Here is a 20040-nt window from a genome sequence, read left to right as displayed (position 1 = left end):
TGCAAAATTTGGGGTGACATTCCAAGGCATCTTGAGCTCCTAGAGCCCATTTATTGATGAACAAATATTTATTAATTGTCCACTATGCACCAGGCACTGTGCTACATGCTAGGAGTATAAGCGGGAAAGAATAGATGAGGCATTTTTCTTCCTGAAGTCCAGAGCTAGGAGGGAGGTGTGTAAGTTTTCTGTGGCTGCCATAACAAATTACCACAAGCTGTGTGGCTTAAAACAACAGTACAGGCCAGGCGTGGTGGCTCAGACCCGTAATCGCAGCACTTTGGGAGGCCGAGGCGAGTGGATCACTTGAGGTCAGGGGTTCGAGACTAGCCTGGCCAACATGGTGAAACCCCATCTCTACAAAAATACAAAAATTAGCCAGGCATGGCAGCAGATGCCTGTAATCCCAGCTACTCGGGAGGCTGAGGCTGGAGAATCGCTTGAACCTGGGAGGTGGAGGTTGCAGTGAGCCAAGATTGCACTACTGCACTCCAACCTGGGCGACAGAGCAAGACTCCGCCTAAAAAAAAAAAATACAGTACAGGAGGCTAGAAGTCTGAAATCAAGATGTCAGCTGGGCTGGTACCTTCTGGAGGCTCTGAGGGAGAATCTGTTCCATGCCCCTCTCCTGGTCTGGTGGTTGCTGGCGGTCCTTGGTGTTCCTGGCTTGTAGAGGCACGGCTCCAATCTCTGCCTCCATCTTCACGTCACCGTCTCTCTCTGTGTGTCTCTGTGTCTTCTCCTCTTCTTCTAAGGAAACGTCACTGGATTTAGGACCCACCCTAAATCGATTCTGAGATCATCGAGAGCCTTAATTAATAACATTTGCAAAGACCCTATTTCCAAATAAGGTCACATTCTGAGGTTCTGAATGGACATGAATTTAGGGAGGATGCTATTCAACCCAACGTAGTGGTCAGATGATTGAACAGCCACCACAGAAAGCAGCAAGGACCATCACAGAACACCCGAGGCGTCCACGAAAGCTTTCCTGAGGCCCTCGTGTACAACTGAGACCTAAGTAGTGAGAAGAAACTAATTAAACAGAGGAAGTGGAGAGTGCACCAGGATGAACCCATCACACAGATGAGGGGAGGGCTCATCCAAAGACCACTGCAAGAGAGAAGAGCGGAGAAGAAACCAGTTTGGGGTTTTGTTGGTTTTGTTTGTTTGTTTTGAGACAGAGTCTCAGTCTGTTGCCCAGGCTGGAGTGCAGCAGTGCAATCTCAGCTCACTGCAACCTCTGTCTCCCAGGTTCTCCCGTGCACCGCCACATCTGGCTAATTTTTGCATTTTCAGTAGAGATGGGATTTCGCCATGTTGGCCAGGCTGGTCTTGAACTCCTCCTGTCAAGTGATGTGCCCACCTTGGCCTCCCAAAGTGCTGGGATTACAGGCGTGAGGCCACCACACCCAGCCAAACGCCAGTTTGTTAGCTGTGGTATGGGGTTTGGGTTTTATCCTTAAGGCTAAAAAATGTCTTTGAAGGACTAGAAGCAGAAGAGTTCACCTTGATGGAGGTGAGGAAGAACTGGAGTGGGTGAGACCAGATGCAGAAACCACCACCCACCAAGGGCACGTATCTCAGGAAAAGCATCAAGCTCCAGGAAGCCAGTGGCCAAAACTCTGTGGAGATGCCCTATGCGTCATCCTAAGCAGTGAGCTGAAATGATTCCCCCCACACCACATGGAGGAGTTTCGCCCAGTGCAGACAGAATCCGAGCTGGACAATCAGACCAGCGTTAGCCCAAGAAGAAAATCCTGAAGTCTGAAAGCTCTAACGCTTGTTCTCCATCTAAGTAGGGAAAGGAGCTGGGCATTTTAACAAAAATCTGCAATAGCTGTTTTCTAAACACTTTGACTCATCAGATGCATAGGCTTCCCTTTTGTGGTCCCTTAGAGTTCAGTATGCCTTAAACGTAAGCCACGCCTTTCATAAATAAGTGAGTCATGTCTCCCACGCCTCACAGACTCTCTTTTGCTCTTCAAAGGCCATCTCCTCCCTTGAAACCCCAGGTTGGGTTCCACACCCTTGCCTCTGTTCTCCAAAAACTCTGGATGTTGGGGCTGGGTGCGGTGGCTCACGCTTGTAATCCCAGCATTTTGGGAGGCCGAGATGGGTGGATCACTTCAGGTTGGGAGTTTGAGACCAGACTAACCAACATGGAGAAATCCGATCTCTGGGGTTTCTCCCCAGGTGGCACACACCTATAATCCCAGCTACTTGGGAGGCTGAGGCAGGAGAATCGCTTGAATCCGGGAGATGGAGGTTGCGGTGAGCCAAGATCGTGCCACTGCACTCCAGCCTGGGCAACAACAGTGAAACTCTGTCTCAAAAAAAAAAAAAAAAAAACAACAAAACAAACAAACAAAAACTCTCAATGTGGGCTCAGAAGCCATTTGCTTATAATTCTTATTTCCCTTTCTTTATTTATTTACTTTTTTTTTTTTTTTTGAGACAGAGTCTCGCTCTTATTGCCCAGGCTGGAGTGCAGTGGTGTGATCTCAGCTCACTGCAACCTCTGTCTCTCAGGTTCAAGTGATTCTCCTGCCTCAGCCTCCCGAGTAGCTGGGATCACAGGTGCCTGCCACCGTGCCCCGCTAATTCTTGTATTTTTAGTAGAGAGAGGGTTTCGGCATGTTGGTCAGGCTAGTCTCGAACTCTTGACCTCAGGTGATCCACCTGCCTCAGCCTCCCAAAGTGCTACAGGCGTGAGCCACCGCGCCTGGCCTATTTACTTATTTTTTAAGAGACAGAGTCTCGCTCTGTGACCCACACTGGAGTGCAGTGGCACAATCACAGCTCACTGCAACCTTGAACTCCTGGGCTCCAGTGATCCTCCCACTTCAGCCTCCCGAGTAGCTGGGACCACAGGAGTGTGCCACCACCACTGGCTAATTTGCTTTTATTTTTTGTAGAAGTGGGATCTCGCCAGGTTGCCCAAGCTGGTCCCAAAATCATGGGCTCAGGTGAACCTCCCGCCTGAGTCTCCCAAAGCATTGGGATTACAGCCATGAGCCACTGCACCTAGCCCCTTACTTTCCTTTTAACCTGTCTCCTCCACCAGACAATGAATAACTTGAGGGCAAAAATGTTTTATCTTGTTCACCTCCATATTCCTAGCTCCTAACACAATGAATGTTACTAGATAGATGGATGGGTGCTAGATGGCTGGATTTCTTCACGATGCTATGCTGGCTTCAAACCAAATTAATTAATAAATTAACTAGATCAGCATGGGTCCATCAATGACTCTTTAAGTGCTTTGCACGGCCCCTTCCCCTCTCAAGAATGGGAGTAAGACATCCAAAGACAGGCTGGCCTGGCATCTCAAGACTCACCTCATTCCCTCCGAAGCCATCTTATCAAGGTTGGCAGTGTCCTTTGTTTCTGCCCAGTTTGCTCCCAGGTCACCCCACCCCATGTCATCAGCCAAAATAATCACAAAGTTTGGCTTCTGGCCTCTTGTTTTCCCACTGATGCAAAAATCCACAAGAGGATAAAGAAATCCTGAGAAACTCACTCCCGCCAACAAAACTTTTAGAAAAAGCCAGCCCATGGTGGTTAAGGCAGGATTCCGATTGTCTGGAGCGACGGCAGCCACCACTAGAGACTTTTCTGAGAGCTTCCTTTCTGCTCACTTTCAAAGCAGGAAGTCTCTGGGGAGCAGGGGTGGAGTCTGCAAGAAGATGCTGGTGGCAGCGGTGATGGCGGTGATGGCGGCTATAGGAATGTTGGGGGCTACAGAAATGAGGCCCCCATCTGGAATCCTAATTCAAAAGAATCAGGAAATTTGCAATCCCTAATTTGGCTTGATCTTCTATGGTTAGTGTTTCGTTACCGCAGCTCAGTAAAATGACTGGTTGTATTCAATAATTAGACATCAATGTCAACAATTGCTCTTTGGCCACTAAGAAAGTGACCCTTCTGTATTCAGGGCCTCAGAGCCACAGCACAGGCCTTACATCTGTTTGGCTGTTTGGGACTCCATCTGGTGACTACAGGATGAGTTCTCGCATCTGCAGAACACCTGGATGTTCTAGAAGCCGCCGTCAGCCCTGAATAACTGAGTACCAGATGGTTGAGGGCTTCATGTTTCTGTAAGGTTTCCTGAAAGAACAAAAATTGACAAGAAAACAGAGTTAAAACTGCCAGTGCAGCTGTGTTTTACTCAGTAGCTTAGGAAATAATCACTTTTCCATGCCAACAGATGTTTTTATTCAAATATTTAACTGGTTCATCAGTTTCTCCACCTGAAAAATAGTGATGATAATAATATTCGCAATAGACCTATAGTGACAGGGTTGGAAGTAACATTAGAGATGATCTCTGCCAACCCACTCACTGTATAGATGAGGATATTGAGGCCCAGTGTTCTGGGTGGGACCAGAACCAGCCCCCAATGCTGCTAAATGCCACTGTGCCACTGAGAATTCCAGAAGGAGAGGTGAGACCCTTATTACCAAGATATGGTTATTTGTAACAGTCGTGCTATAACCTAATGTTTCTACATTTAAAAAAAAAATTTGGAGATAGGGTCTTGCTACGTTGCCTAGGCCAGTCTTAAACTCCTGGCTCAAGTGATCCTCTTGCCTCAACCTCCCACATAGCTGGGATTACAGGCATGTGCCACTATGCCCAGCCAAAATTCTTTTTTTTTGAGACTGAGTCTCACTCTGTCACCCAGGCTGGAGTGCAATGGCACAATCTCGGCTCACTGAAACCTCCACCCCCCAGGTTCAAGAAATTCTCGTTGGGAGCGGTGGTTCACACCTGTAATCCCAGCACTTTGGGAGGCCGAGGCGGGCAGATCACCTGAGGTTGGGAGTTTGAGACCAGCCTGACCAACATGGAGAAACCCCAGCTCCACTAAAAATACAAAATGAGCCGGGCGTGGTGGCGTATGCCTGTAATCCCAACTACTCGGGAGGCTGAGGCAAGAGAGAGCTTGAACCCAGGAGGCGGAGATTGCGGTGAGCCAAGATTGCACCACTGTACTCCAGCCTGGGCAACAAGAACAAAACCCCATCTCAAAAAAAAACAAAAAAAGAAAAAAGAAATTCTCATGCCTCAGCCTCCCCGTAGCTGGGATTACAGGTGCCCACCAACACACCCCAGCTAATTTTTGTATTTTTGGTAGAGACGGGGTTTCACCATGTTGGCCAGGCTGGTCTTGAACTCCTGACCTCAAGCGATCTGCCCACCTTGGCCTCCTTAAGTGCTGGGATTACAGGCGTGAGCCACCACACCCAGGCCCAGCCAAAATTCTTGACAGAAGTTAATCTGGGGGAAAAGGAAATGGTTCTAAAAAGTTAATAATAGAATCTAGGTAGAGGATATATGGGTGCTTACTATAGAACTCTTTTAATTTTGCTGTATGTTTGTAATTTTCATAATAAAATGTTGGAAAAATTTTCAAAAAATTTTTTTCATGGAAATGTGTCCCTTTGCATCCTACCCATGTAATTTTAATAAGAAAATCTAAAGACATGTTCAACCAGTGGTGCATCTTGCACATGGAGGTACATATGAATCCGCTGTGGATTTTATGTTGATTAAACCACAGAATCAGTAGCTAAGGCTGGGCCTGGGATCTGTATTTTCTTTTTTTTTTTTTTTTTTTTTGAGATGGAGTCTCACTCTGTCGCCCAGGCTGGAGTGCAGTGGCGTGATCTCGGCTCACTGCAAGCTCCGCCTCCCAGGTTCACACCATTCTTCTGCCTCGGCTTCCCGAGTAGCTGGGACTACAGGCACCCGCCACCACACCCGGCTAATTTTTGTATTTTTAGTAGAGACGGGGTTTCACCATGTTAGCCAGGATGGTCTCGATCTCCTGACCTTGTGATCCGCCCGCCTTGGCCTCCCAAAGTGCTGGGATTACAGGCGTGAGCCACCGCACCCAGCCAGGATCTGTATTTCTAACAAGCCCATGTGAGGCCTGTACTGCTCGTTTTTGGATCACACTTTAAGCAGCAAAGGTGCTGGAAAACAAAAACATCATGAGTCTAGTGCAAGAAGAAAAAAGAAATTGCTTAATCTAACTGATGACTCACAACTTCAGTGTACAAACAAAAGCGACAAATCAGATTGAGTTTTGAAAGACGGAAATCGAAGGCTATACTTTAAGCTGCAGGTTGCAAATGGAGCCAAAGATAAAACTAGATTAGCTCTAGTTCACTTAAAAGCCCTAAATTTGCAAGTTTATTTTATTTATGTATTTATTTATTTTTAAAGAGACAGATCCCAGCTCACCGCAGTCTCAAACTCCTGGATTCAAATGATCCTCCTGCCTCAGCCTCCTGGGTAGCTAGAACTACAAGTGTATGCCACCACGCCCAGCTAATCTTTTTATTTTTTGTACAGATTGGATCTCACTATATTGCCCAGGCCAGTCTGGAACTCATGGGCTCAAGTGATCCTCCCACCTCAACCTCTCAAAGTGCTGGGATTACATGCATGAGCCACCATATCCAGCCAATTTGCAAGTTTAATAAGGAGGAACAGAGTTGAAATTGTGGACCAAATAAAAATTTCAGTTGGCTGGGCATGGTGGCTCATTCCTGTAATCCCAACACTTTGGGAGGCCGAGGCGGAAGGATCACTTGAGGCCAGCAGTTCAAGATCAGCCTGTCCAACATAGTGAGACCTTATCTGTATTTTTTTAAATCTAAAATTAACAACAACAACAACAAAGCTTCAGTTGAACATCCAATGTATGGGGCAGATTAAAGGAGAACCACTGTGTAAAAAAGATAGGCCTGGGATTATGACAGACACTTTTTCCAGTTGTACATCCTTACAAGCCAACCCAATTGATCAATCCACATGGATGGGGGTGGTTAGAGGTATGTAAATTTTGGAAGACCGGGATAAAAACCAAAAGAATGGGCAAATATGTACTTAATCAAACTAAAAGGAAATCCAAGTAAACAGTCATGTCATCTGGAGGCCAATGAATCAATTGTTCAGAAATGCAAATTCTTCTGTTTCCCAAAAGGAGATGTATTATCTCAAACTCAATTAGACTCAACTGGTATTTGTTGATCTTGAGACTCCAAAGACATCTCCCTTTTCAGGAGAAAGAGCCTCAGCACAAGGAGGGTGGTTAACAAACACCTGTGGACCTGCTGCTTGATTCCGAGATCATTCTACTGGCTTCTGACCATGTGCAACAGACACAGGAAACTTTTCCTCTTAAAGTTTCTTAGCTTGGAACACTAGAGTGGCCTCATGCCTGGTCAATAATCCATTTCAGAATGGATCCCATGTACAAGACTTCAGGGGAAAAAAATTCACTTAAGAAAGAAGCTAAAATTAAGGTAGGAGAATATAAATAAACAGATTGTGTTTCTTCAGTGTTCCATGATGAAACATTCCATTGAGGATTTTCAAAGAGAATCATTACTTAAAATGTTCATAGAATGGAAATAAGTGAATCTAGCCAGCACACCATTGCATTATTCTTCACACCCACACCTCCAGGGAGACATTTAATCCTTTCCCCATTTTTGTTAACTAAATGGAAAAGGCAGACCAGACACTCAAAGAATGGATGCCCAGGTACAGACTTTGATTAAGATCTAAGCTCAAACGTTGAGCTCAAGTGCTATAAGGAAAATGGGGCTGGGCACGGTGGCTCATGCCTGTAATCCCAGCACTTTGGGAGGCCAAGGCAGGCGGATCACCCGAGGTCAGGAGTTCAAGACCAGCCTGGCTAACATGGTGAAGCCCCATCTCTACTAAAAATACAAAAAATTAGCCGGGCATTGTGGTGTGCACCTGTAGTCCCAGTTACTCGGGAGGCTGAGGCAGGAGAATCACTTGAACCTGGGAGGCGGGGGTTGCAGTGAGCTGAGATTGCGCCACTGCACTCCAGCCTGGGTGACAGAGTGAGACTCCATCTCAAAACAAAACAAAACAAAACAAAACAAAAATATAAGGAAAATGGTTCCATAGCCAGACTCAGTGGCTCATGCCTGTAATCCCAGCACTTCGGGAGGCAAGGTGGGAGGACTGCTTGAGCCTGAGAGTTGGAGACCAGCCTGGGCAAGATGGCGAGACCCGATCTCTACAAAAAAATTAAACAATTAGCCACGCATGGTGGTGTACATCTACAATCCCAGATACTTGGGAAACTGAGGTGGAAGGACCACTGGAGCCCAGGAGTTCAAGGCTGTGGCAAGCTATGATGCTGCCATTGTACTCTAGCCTGGGCAACAGAGCAAGATCCTGTCTCTGAAAACAATACCTCCAAACATACAGCTATATAAGCCAAGCATTTGATTGCATCTAGCCCTTAGAACAAAAGAAGAAAAGAAAATGGCCTTACTTGCTACCCTCAGATCTTATCTGATGTTATTTTGCCAGCTTTTTCTTTCTCCATCACGCTCAGAAACAAGAGTAGACACAGGGAAGGAGCACTCCTGGCTATAAAGAAAGGCAGAGTCTTTGGCAAATACACCGTTCACCCCTCCTTCCACTGGGGCAGAAGGTACTCGGCCATGTCAGTCAACAAATCCCACAACGAAGGCCCATCTGCTCCATCAGAGCACAACTGACTGTGAAAGATCCTTGTTGAGCACAAGCATAAACAATTTCCCACGTCTCATGCTCCCCAAGCAGAAGCAGAGTGAACTTTAGTTGACAATCAGCTTTACCCATGATTCCTTTCTTCTCCACGACCCCCATTTTAAAGCAGGGCTGCTAAGTGTGCTCAAGTTTGACCTCCCTTCAGTTTCCAGGCTTGCTTAGGGGTAAAGGTACTGATAAACAGCCAAATGACCCACAGGCAGGCTGTGGGCCAGAAGCACTGAGAAGCGAATGGAATGCAGCAACCTGAAGATCTGCTGAGCAGCGTCTGAAAACACAGAGCTGAAGTCCTTGGGCTTCCTGAGCCACTCACTTCATCACCTGACCCTCGTTTCCCATGGGCCTCCCTGTGGCCAAGCATCCTCCTAGAGAACCTTGAAAACAGCTGAAATAACAAGAAGGTCGGGCAGACCTTTCTGGCAGAGGGTTCTGTTGGTTTTCCAGAGACAAAAGCATCTGATGAGCTGAGGCCAAAAAAGACAAAAGAGCAGGGGGGAGCGGGTCTCTGGGATGTGGACTCCTGTTGTTTTACTCCCCAGATCAGAACATGGTCTGTGTGCTGGCTGGCAGCCAGGAGCCATCGGGTGCTGTCAGAAGGGGCCTTGGGCATCAGCTGCTCACGTGTTGTCGGAAGCAACTCCCCAATGCATTCTGTCATTTGTCCACCAAATTTGTACTGACTGACAGGTTTTAAACCAAGCACAGTGCATACAGCCGCGAATGAAACAGATAAAAGTCCCTGCCCTCACACCACTTACTTTTTTGACAGTGAGGGGAGAAACGAAATCAATAAAATGTAAATAGCATGAAGAACATCAAAGAAGGAGCTCAGGCATGGGATGGAGGCTGCAAAGTTAAAGGGGGTGGTCTGGGACAATCTCATCGAGAAAACACAATTTGGATAAGGATCTGTGTGAGGTCAGGGAGGAAGCTACGCAGCCATCAGGAAGCCATGCAGGAAAGGCAGAGAAACTGGGAAAGGCTGGGGTCTGGCACAAGCAAGGAGCGGCAAAGAAGCCACTGCAGAAGCAATGGAGAGAGGAAGGGCAGGGATTAGAGTCAGAGAGGAAAGAAAGGCTTTTGCTGCGAGAGATGGGAAGCCAGAGGAATTGAGCAAGAGCAGCAGGCTCTGGTTTAAATTGTAACAGAATCCCTGCCCTGTTGAGAACACACAAATGCCCCGCAGGGCAGCAGATGAAAGAAGCAGCTGAGTTAGGAGTCTCTTGCATGGGTCCAGGTGAGTCTAGGTGAGATAGTGCTAGAGCGAGACAAGCAAAATGCCTAGGGCACAAAACGTCAGGAGGTGGCCCTTCTGCTCAGGTAGCCACCCTGTACTCGCACGACCTGGGCAATGAGCACTTCCTTACATGTTGCCTCACCCTAGTCCATCCAGGTGAAAAGGAAAACCCAGTTACCACGATAGCCAGGACAAAGGGTTATTTATTATCTACATGTAATAAACATCCTTGTGTCCTAGGCTTTTGCCCGTAGACCCCAACATGTAATTTTGAGGCCAGCCCAACTTGAAAAGACTGCTTTCTTAGAGTATAGGGGCCAAGGTGTAGTAGTCTAAGCTCAACAGAAGATGCAAAAGACATCTTTGAATGCCTCTATCCAGCCCGGGACAGCAATTTCACTTAGATAATTAAAATGCCTTTTTTTTTTTTTTTTTTTTTTGAGACGGCGTCTCACTCTGTCACCCAGGCTGGAGTGCAGTGGTGCGATCTCGGCTCACTGCAAGCTCCACCTTTCAGGTTCACGCCATTCTCCTGCCTCAGCCTCCCGAGTAGCTGGGACTACAGGCACCCGCCACCACGCCCGGCTAATTTTTTGTATTTTTAGTAGAGACGGGGTTTCACCATGTTAGCCAGGATGATCTCGATCTCCTGACCTCATGATCTACCTACCTCGGCCTCCCAAAGTGGCTTTTTTCTTTTTTTTAAAGCTTGGAGACCTCACACCAGACACTGTTTCAGGCAATATCATTTCTGTGAACCCAACGACGCCAGGAAACCCATACACAGGGGGCATATGACATCCTGCCTAGTTTTAGGCTCGAACCACCTGTTGAGACTGTCACAGAAGAAAGCCATGTTGCAGGAGCCAGTTTGAGAGAACCTAGGTGGCATCACGCCATGCATCTAAAAACCCAGTAGCCCTGCAGAAATTATATCTGTGTCCTCGCTCACAGATAAGAGAGAGGAGATGGACCTCTGAATAACATCTTTCCTCTAAAACTCTATCCTCCACTTGAGAAGAAAAATCCTGAGGGGTGTGATCAAGAAGAAAGCTCCAGGTCAACTGTCTGAAATTCACTCCCTGGAAGTCTGTTTGCCACATTTTTAAGAACTTTTTACAAAGCTGTATTTACTTATCACTTATTAAACATTTTATTATGGAAGTTGTCAAACACACAAAAGTTGAGAAACTCACATGTACTTACCCAACATCTCAATTCAACAATGATCAACATATGGTCAGGCTGGCTCTCTCTTTCAATTTCCCTTTGCCTCCCTCTCCACATATGCTGGATTATTTTGAAATAAGCCGCAGGCGTGGTGGGCCACACGTGTAATCTCAGCGCTTTGGGAGGCTGAGGCAGGAGGATCACCTGCGGCCAGGAGTTAGAGGCCAGCCTGGGCAACACAGCAAGACCCCATCTCTCTGCAACAACAACAACAACAACAAAATAGCTGGATATGGTGGCATGTGCCTGTAGTCCCAGCTGCTAGGGAGGCTGAAGTGGGAAGATGGCTGGAGCTCAGGAATTTGAGGCTGCAAGTGGGCTGTGATCATGTCATTGCACTCCAGCCTGGGCAACAGAACAAGACCCTATGTCTCTCTTTAAAAAAAAGGCAATCCCAGATATCATATAATTTTATCCAAAAGTATTTTGTTACGATTTTCTAAAAGTTAATTCTTACTATATAACTACAATTCCATAACACCCTCCTTTTAAAAATTAACAATTGGTTAGTATCATCAAAAATCCAATCAGAGTTCAAATGTCCTCCACTGTCTCATCAGTATTTTTTTAACAGTTGGTTTGTTCTAATCAGTATCCAGACAAGGTTCACAACACACTGCACTTGGTTCATGTGTCTCTTTTCTTTTCATTTATGGCTCCCCTCCTCCTTTCTCTGCATAGATTTGTAAATAAATTATGGTGTTTGCCCTGTAACATTTCTCAAATTTTGGATTTAGCTGATTGTATCCTCTATTAAAATGTTCCCTGGACCCATTTTCCCTGTAAACTGGCTTGCAGATCTTGGATGAGATACGATCCAGGTTCGATTTTTTTTTTTGGCAGGCCCACCTTATGCATCATATCTTTCCCCTTGTCATGTTCAGCCTGATCGGTGGTTTACGTGTCAAAGTTCCATTTTTTCAGCTAGGCGCGGTGGCTCATGCCTGTAATCCCAGCACTTTGGGAGGCCGAGGTGGGCGGATCAAGACCAGCCTGGTCAACATGGTGAAACCCCATCTCTACTAAAAATATAAAAATTAGCCAGGCATGGTGGTGGGCGCCTGTAATCCCGGCTACTCGGAAGGCTGTGGCAGGAGAATTGCTTGAACCCAGGAGACGGAGGTTGCAGTGAGTCAACACAGTGCCACTGCACTCCAGCCTGGGCAACAGAGTGAGACTCTGGGTCAAAAAAAAAAAAAAAAAAAAGTTCAATTTTTTTCCCTTTGTCATTTTTGCATGAGAATAGGAAACTTTCTCTTAAGAAAAACAGTGCTTTGTACTATCTTTTCTATTTTTGTAGATTTATCCTTGCCCTGGATCCATTCCACTTCCTCAATGAAATATGTTTTTATAAACTAAAAGTTTGTATGCCCCCAAAATTTGTATGTTGAAGCCCTAACTCTCAGTGTGATGATATTTGAAGATAGGCCTTTGGAGGGTGATAAGGCTTAGATGAGTTCATGAGGTGATGGGATTAGTGCCTTTATAAGAGGAAACATCAGAGAACTTGCTTGCTCACTCTCTCTGCCATGTGAGGACACAGCAAGAAGGTGGCTGTCTGCAGGCCAGGAAGAGAGCCCTCACCAGGAACCAAACTGGCCAGCCTCCAGAACTGTAAACAATAAATTTCTGTTTGGGCTGTATTTTCGTAAATTTCTGTTGTTAGTCTACAGTATTTTTCTTTTTTTTTTTTTTTTCTGAGACAGGATCCCGCTCTGTCACCCTGGCTGGAGGGCAGTAGAGCAATCTCAGCTCACTGCACCCTCCACCTCCTGGGTTCAAGTGATTCTCGTGCCTCAGCCTCCCAAGTAGCTGGGATTACAGATGCATACCACCATGCCCAGCTAATTTTTATATTTTTAGTAGAGACAGGGTTTCACCAGACTGGTCTTGAACTCCTGATCTCAAAGTGATCCACCCACCTCACCCTCCCAAAGTGCTGGGATTACAGACGTGGGGCACCAAGTCCAGCCTAGTCCATGGTATTTTATTATGGCACCCTGAGCACCCCAAGACAGATTCCCCTAAAGTTTTAGGAATCTCGAAGCCAAGGCTCAGGTAGGGGCAGAAATAGGGGTAAGACCCAAATTTAGGAAAAAAACAATTTAGTGAAGCAGTTACTTAGCAAATTTGCCTTTTGGGGAACTGACTTTTGAGATGTGTTGTCTTATTTCCACAGGAGTATGTATCCAGGATTCAGCAGTGATTTGCTAGCTGTGTGACCGCAGATATGCTACAGAATCTCTTTGTGTCTCAGTTTCCTCCCTTACCTGAAAAATGGAGTTTTGGCCTGGAATTAGATATCAGGAAAAAAAAAAAAAAAAAAAAAAAGAGTCACAGTAAACTTTCTCAACCCCAAACACAATGTGAGAATGAAATAATCCAACCCAAGTTCTCAGTAAGTGCTAAGAAATATTGGCTACTGTTAGTCCATCTCTTGATTGTTTTGAGGATAAAGGGATAATAAATATGAGAACACACTAAAAATGTTCTATGCAAGCCAAAGCATTACTAACATTAAAATAAAACATAACAGCCGGGCACAGCAGCTCATGCCTGTAATCCCAACACTCTGGGATGCCGAGACAGGAGGATTACCTGACCCCAGGAGTTCCAGACCAACCTGGGCAACATAGCAAGACCCCATCTCTATTAGAAAAAAATTTTTTTTTATTTAAAAAAAAGATAAAAACGTAACTATTCTGAGTATAGATGGCAAAATCCAGACTCCCTGCAGCTACTGGCTGAATCTGCCAGAATTGTTTGTTAAGCAAGCTCTGATGCTGGTTTCTGAACCTAGAGAAGACAGACACTAGAAACACGCCACCATAGTCACAAACAAGGCAAAGAGGAAATAAAGAGTGATTTCAGTTTGCATTTTCAACGTTCCAAACTATGGTTCCTTGTTACACAATCCCATGACTATCTTTGCCATCTTGGCTAAACCTGTGCCAGGTCCCTTCAGCTAAGCAGACTCTAATAATAGCTGGCATCCTTGGAGTATGCTGCCTTCCAGCAAATCTGGTTTCGGACAATTTAACAATATGAGGTCAAGATGTAGGATGCGTGTGAGGGGAATCTCCCCTTTGTTGATGTTAATTGAAAATGGAAGTTACATTTCCATATCAGAAACATTTCAAAAGAACTCTTTGTCCAGGATGCTTGGCTAGCTAGGTGCTCAAGCAAGAAAGATCCACAACTCCAGGGCAGAAACTCTGTAAAGGCAGGGACATTCTGTATAGTTTATGCACTGCATAATTCCGGCACCCAGCCCAGAAGGTATTCAGTCAATATTTGCTGGATGAGTGCATGTAACATGAACATCGACAGCCCAGCCTGCTCTGCCCCGCCCTGCCAGCTTCATCTCATCATTCCCCTAAACTTAGATGACTTTTCGAAGTTCTTTCTTGGAAGACATTCACTTGTAATTCTCACTTGTAAAATTGCACTTGCTGAAATGCTGTTTTTTAGGTAACAATCGCATGTGTCCTGTCTTCTGAACTAAACTATACATACTATGAGAGAAGGAACCACATCCTCTGAGGTGTGGTTTTGTGGCCTGGGAGACAACAGCAGTTGTCAGTGCTCACAAGTGGGCTATGGATGAGCAGAGGCGGCTTGGGTGGATGGACGGATGAACGATGGGCGTGGGAGGGAAGGATGGAGGGATGGATGCTCCCTGGACCCAGTCCTGCTGTATATCCCTACAAAGCTCACCTAACTCCACAGTCCCCCACTGATCACAGCAGGGCGAGGCCCCTCCTCACCATTTGCCCACAACACAATCCTGCAGCATCCTTGTAGTTTCTTCGCATCGTCCCCTAGCCATCTGGAAACTCATGGAGGCACTGGTCCTAAAGGGTTAAAATGGAAGCTTAACATTGCCTATTCTTCCTGGGAATCTAGAAGCACAGGACAGGAGGTACCTGTTTAGACAAGATAGGGAAAGTCAGCATCTCCCTTTAGGCAAGAAACACAGCAGGAGAGCAGGTTTTTATTCCTTGGGCCTCGAGGAACAGGGCAGGTGGAGCAACTTCAACAACTATCCGAAGAAAGTGTGACTCGATCAGGGCAAAATCCACTGGTCCCATACACAGCCCTTCCCAATATTACCAACGAGATCCCACGACCCACAACTGTGTCATACAGTTTAATGTGACATGCACTCACTCCTAAATGTAATGTGATTTAAATAATTTTGTTCTGAGATTTGGAGTTGGCTGGTTTGAGGCAGGGTCTTACTCTGTTGCCCAGGCTGCAGTGCAGTGGTGTGACAGCACCACCACACCCAGCTAATTTTTTTTAAAAATATATTTTTTAGGCCAGAGCAGTGGCTCACGCCTATAATCCCAGCACTGTGGGAGGCTGAGGCGGGTGGATCACTTGAGGCCAGGAGTTCGAGACCAGCCTGGCCAACATGGTAAAACCCTGTCTCTACTAAAAGTACAAAAATTAGCCAGGCATGGTGGCGCACACCTGTAGTCGCAGCTACTTGGGAGGCTGAGGCAGGAGAATTGCTTGAATCCGGGACGCAGAGGTTGCAGTGAGCCAAGATCGCGCCACTGCACTCCAACCTGGGCAACAGAGGAAGACTCCATCTCAAAAAAAAAAAAAAATTTGTTTTAGATATGGTGTCTTGCCGTGTTGCCCAGGCTGGTCTCAAACTGCCTTCAAGCAATCCTCCTGCCTTCAGGCCAAAAGCGCTAGGATTATCACACTCAGCCTGGGTTTGCTTTTTTAGGACTTTTGCAACAGGCTTGAGATAATTTATAGAAGCCTCCTGGAAGCTATGCTCTCTATTTTTTTTTTTTAATTTTTAAGCAGTAATAGATGGCAAAACTACAGGAGCAGTCAACTATGAAGACTGAGAAGGCTAGGAATGAAATTCAGTACTGATCAAGTAAAAGTTACTTCAGAGTTAATGACAGACACCAACGATACATCGATACTGCACCAAATGGTAATGGGCATGACAGAAATCAATCATCGGCCGCCCCCACACACACGAGTGGGAAGGTGACCTCACTGTCCCCAAATACAAAATGGCCTCACCTACCTCCTACCTTCCTCTCCTGCTGTTCACCTGTCCCTTGGCTCAGCACCCCTTGCCAGTTCTCCCAAGGTCCTCTCTGCCAATTGAAGGCTTCCCTGATCGCCATCCTCCTCAATCCCCCAGGAATCACAGGTTGAAAGAGTCGCAGCCAAGAGTTAGGGAACCTGACCATGAGCCAATCCCAGTGCTAAGCCCCTTGCACGTGTTAATTCGGTTAACTTAGCAACTGTACTAAGCCATGCACACAACTCTGTAGTATTATTATTATCATCGTCATCACTATCTGTGCCTCAGAACCCCTTGGCAAATCTTTAAATTCCCCCTGAAGTGTGCATTTCCCAGTTTGAAGAGCCCTGCCTTCCTACAAACTGTGAAATTTGGGGGAGTGCTGCAGGGGAGGACCCCAAATCACAAAATAAACCTAGCAGAACTACCTGGACCATCAGTTCACTGTTGCTAGATGGCAGAGTGTGTGAAGTTCCTGGCCAACTGGAGAAGCAGATATTAAAGTTTTAAAGCAAGAAATTGCTTCAGTGGCATACAAGTCACTTGCCCAGAACACAAGCCCCTGGGTGGGAGCATGGTGGGTGGAACAGAAACTAGAAGAGGAAGAATGGAAGGGTGGGTGGGCCATCGAAGCCGCCCATGGAAGCCCCCTTCACACACTCTCCCTCTTTGATGGCTGCCCTGAAGAGTCAGCCCCCAAAAGCAGGCTTGCGGGACCCTCTTCCCAGAGCTCCAGACCAGATTCCTTTCAGTCTACTTACCCAAGTTGAAGTTCTCACAGGCTGGTAAATGCAGTGAGCTTATTTGCAAGCCAGGGTCATATCTGCCTAGCAACCCAACACGAAGACTTGAAGGACTATAAACGTGGACAGAGAACAGGCAGGCCAACTTTACACAAAGGAATCTGTTCTCATGCAAATGACCCTATGCAAGAGGGCTAAAAGCGGGAGCCTTGGGGACAGCTCTGAAGAGCCAATTTTTTCCCCAAGAAGATGTTGGGGGTCTTCTTAAGGGCATCATGATGGCCTCGCCCACTGTAAAGGAAAGCCGAGAGGGGGCTCTGCCTGCCATTTGGGATCAGGCAGACACAACAGGAGAGGCTAAGAGGGGAGCTGAGCCCTTCACTTGATTTCCTGATTTTTCTGGTCCTGTACTCCAGACTCCAAAGGTTCTTTTGTTCTTATTTAGAACTAAACAGAGTTAGTTTTGTTTGGGGGCGAGGGGGTGTTGATTAGCATGGCAATGCAGTGCTTTCTCTGGAGAAGTTAAAAAAGCAGGGGTTTTCACGCTTGGTCTCACTAGGATTGAGGGAACAAGGTGAAGCCAGTCTCTAACTAGGGTGGGCAAAAGTCATGTTGCATGACTTTTTTGTGACTAGCAAGGCTGTGCTTAGGTTGGGTTTCCAGCCACCTCTCCATTATTCAAACACAGATGGCAAACGTCATCTTTGGATGAGCTCTAGTGGTAAAAAGCGCTAGTGTGTATCTATAAACATGGTGTAACCTTAGGTCAATCCCTCCAGTGCTCAGTGCCTCCACTTTCCTCATCCGTAGAATGGGAATCATGAGTGTCAACTACAGAAGGTTACTGATGCGGTTAAAATTGCATTACATGTATGGCACTTAATGCAGTGTTGAGGACAAAGCAAACATTAAAAAAAGATTAATATTAATAAAATATAAGAATAGTAACACATTAGTAGTAACAAAAATCTATTATTATTATTATTATTATTATTAGAATCATGCTCCCCAAAAGCCAGGTTTCACTTGCTCAAACATTCAGATGTGATTCTTCCAATCATTCATTCACTCCTGAGGCTTTAGGCATAATTTGTGTCATTTTTTAAATCAAGAGACTGAAGTACAGAGATTTTATGTGACTTGCTTCGAGTCACTGAGGTATAAATGGCTGGCCGCACCTTTAGGTTCCTAAGACATACAGAATATGCTGTCATATTGCACATGACATTTCCATACAGAGTACAGTAACAGGTCCTAAATATTAAAGTGTAAGATCCTAAATGTCAAAGATTGTCTTACAGGCAGCCCTGCATTAGCATGAAGTGTTCAAATCAGTTTCTACATATCATTATATATGGATCCTTTGAAGAACAACTCAAAAAAGGCTCTCTCTCACAGGGAGTGTGTTGGAGTCAGCAATTAATTGGCCTTGGTAAAGCAGAAATCGTAACAGCAGCAAGAGCTAATGGGTACTGAGGCCTTACCAAATGCCAGTCACTGCGATCCGCACTTTACAAGTACCATAAATTAAACCCTCCAATTCTGGGAATACCACCTCCATCCCCATTTCACAGATCTGGAGAAATTAACGCTCTAAGAGGTTAAATTACGCCTACAAGGTTGCAAAGCTACTCAGCGGCCCCCTGGCTGTACAGTACTGGCCATACAAGGCACCCTGTACCAACGAATCTTTTCCCCACTTACACAACCAGAACTTGTCAACGGCAAAGGATGGCATTTAACTCAGGAGAGCCTATCCCAAAATGGTGAGAGAAATCAGCGAGCAAGGAAGGATTTTTATTAAAATTCAGATCGCCGACTCCTCCCGGTGGCGACCCTCCGTGCACGCACTCCCAAACTAGGCTCTCTTGAGTTTCTGACATCAGAACCACATTCTCCGAACCCCAATGAAGGCAGCAGCCGGCGCCAAAGTCTGCAGACGAATGCAAATAACATGGCCTTTGCTTCCGAGCAGTTTCCAAATTTGCCCTCGGGATGTGAGGTAGAGACCAAGAAGCTAAGTTTGCGCCCCCGCAGGCTCTGAAATGTCTAGGATCTGACACATGCTTTGTCCCCATGAGGAGCTCCTAAATGAGATTTCGCGTGCATCATCCGCTTAGTTCACAGTGACGTTGGGGTCGGGGACTACGGGATGAGGGGCACGGACTGTCTAAACCTCCAGGTCCCTTACAGAGGGCTCCCCGCGGGTATGGGAGCCATGCACCTGTGCCGACGCCGCCTCTGCCTGGAGGGTGCGCGCGCGCCCCGGGCCGGGGATGCTGACTCAGCCCGGCTGCTCACATTCCTTTCGCGCAACGCGGATGCTGTTGCTGTCGCTGCTGCCGGTGCAGCGAAGTGGGGGAAGCAAGGCACCCGCAGCGGCCCGGCCGCTCGCTCCCTGGGGCCCACTGCGGCACTCCCTCCCCACTGCCGGAAGGGGAACTGTGGGGGTGCGCGAGTTGACGAAACTGGGGGAAGTGGGCGCTGCAGGAGGAACTCAGGCGCCGCGCGCGCAGCTCACACCCAAACTGGAAGGAACCTGTTCTGCCCGGGGCGGGCGCGAAGCCGCCGCAGCCGCGAGCGCCGCGCGGGATCAGCCCCGGCGCGCGCGTGTTCCCCCTCCCCGCTAAATCCTTAAATCCTCAGGGCGCGGGGGGGACTGGGCGGTGGGCGCGCTGGGAAGGCGCCGGGGATGGGGACGGGGACCCGCGCGCTCGCGCCTGGCCGAGGTGCTCCGAGACAGGATGCAGGCACCCCCAACACCCTGCACGCTCGCGCTCCTACTAGCGTTACAGCAAAGCTCCGGGGTCTGGGCGGGTCACGCGCGCAAAGGCGCGCCCGGGTTGGGAGATCGGGGCGTTGTGCCAAGGACCCCGGCGGCGCTGGCGGGGGCGGCCCGGCCCCGGACCGCAACGCGGTTACCTTTCGTGACCCCCAGCCCAGGCGGCGGGCGGGCGGGCGCGCGACCGGCGCGGCTCAGGTCCACGTGGGCCGGCGCGCGCGCGCCAGGCAGGCCCCCTCCTTGGCTGCGCTCGGCGCTCGCAGCACATGGTCGGCGGCGGCGCGCCCCCGAGGCCGGCGGAGACCGGCTGCAGCCGGTATAGGATAAGAGCTAGGCAGCGACGCGGGGCCGGGGCGCGGGCGGTAGCACGCACGACCCGGGTCGCAGGCGGCCGGGGTGG

The 20040-nt window shown here is 47.5% G+C and overlaps 1 protein-coding gene across 5 annotated transcripts in view; it reads right to left on the bottom strand.

Annotated features, from left to right (window-relative positions):
• ARSG (arylsulfatase G) overlaps nt 1-20040 on the bottom strand; it is a 151002-nt gene that overhangs the window by 99032 nt on the left and 31930 nt on the right. The window contains exons 1-2 of one of the 5 annotated variants that reach the window (XM_024234748.3): nt 19781-19915; nt 3342-4110 (exon numbers count right to left, since the gene is read on the bottom strand). In XM_024234748.3, coding sequence (XP_024090516.2) covers nt 3342-3559 — 218 coding nt within the window. In that variant the 5' untranslated portion in view covers nt 3560-4110; nt 19781-19915. Of the gene's footprint in view, nt 1-3341; nt 4111-11032; nt 12190-16876; nt 17798-19082; nt 19172-19780; nt 19916-20040 lie in introns of those variants that run through there. The other 4 variants (XM_054537311.2, XM_054537312.2, XM_054537313.2 and 1 more) reach the window with 4 other exon arrangements.

This window comes from Pongo abelii, chromosome 19 (assembly GCF_028885655.2).
Source record: "Pongo abelii isolate AG06213 chromosome 19, NHGRI_mPonAbe1-v2.0_pri, whole genome shotgun sequence".
In the NCBI taxonomy this organism is placed as follows: domain Eukaryota; kingdom Metazoa; phylum Chordata; class Mammalia; order Primates; family Hominidae; genus Pongo; species Pongo abelii.
The sequence above is the reverse complement of the archived record's forward strand: the minus strand, read 5'-3'. Positions and strand labels throughout refer to the sequence as shown.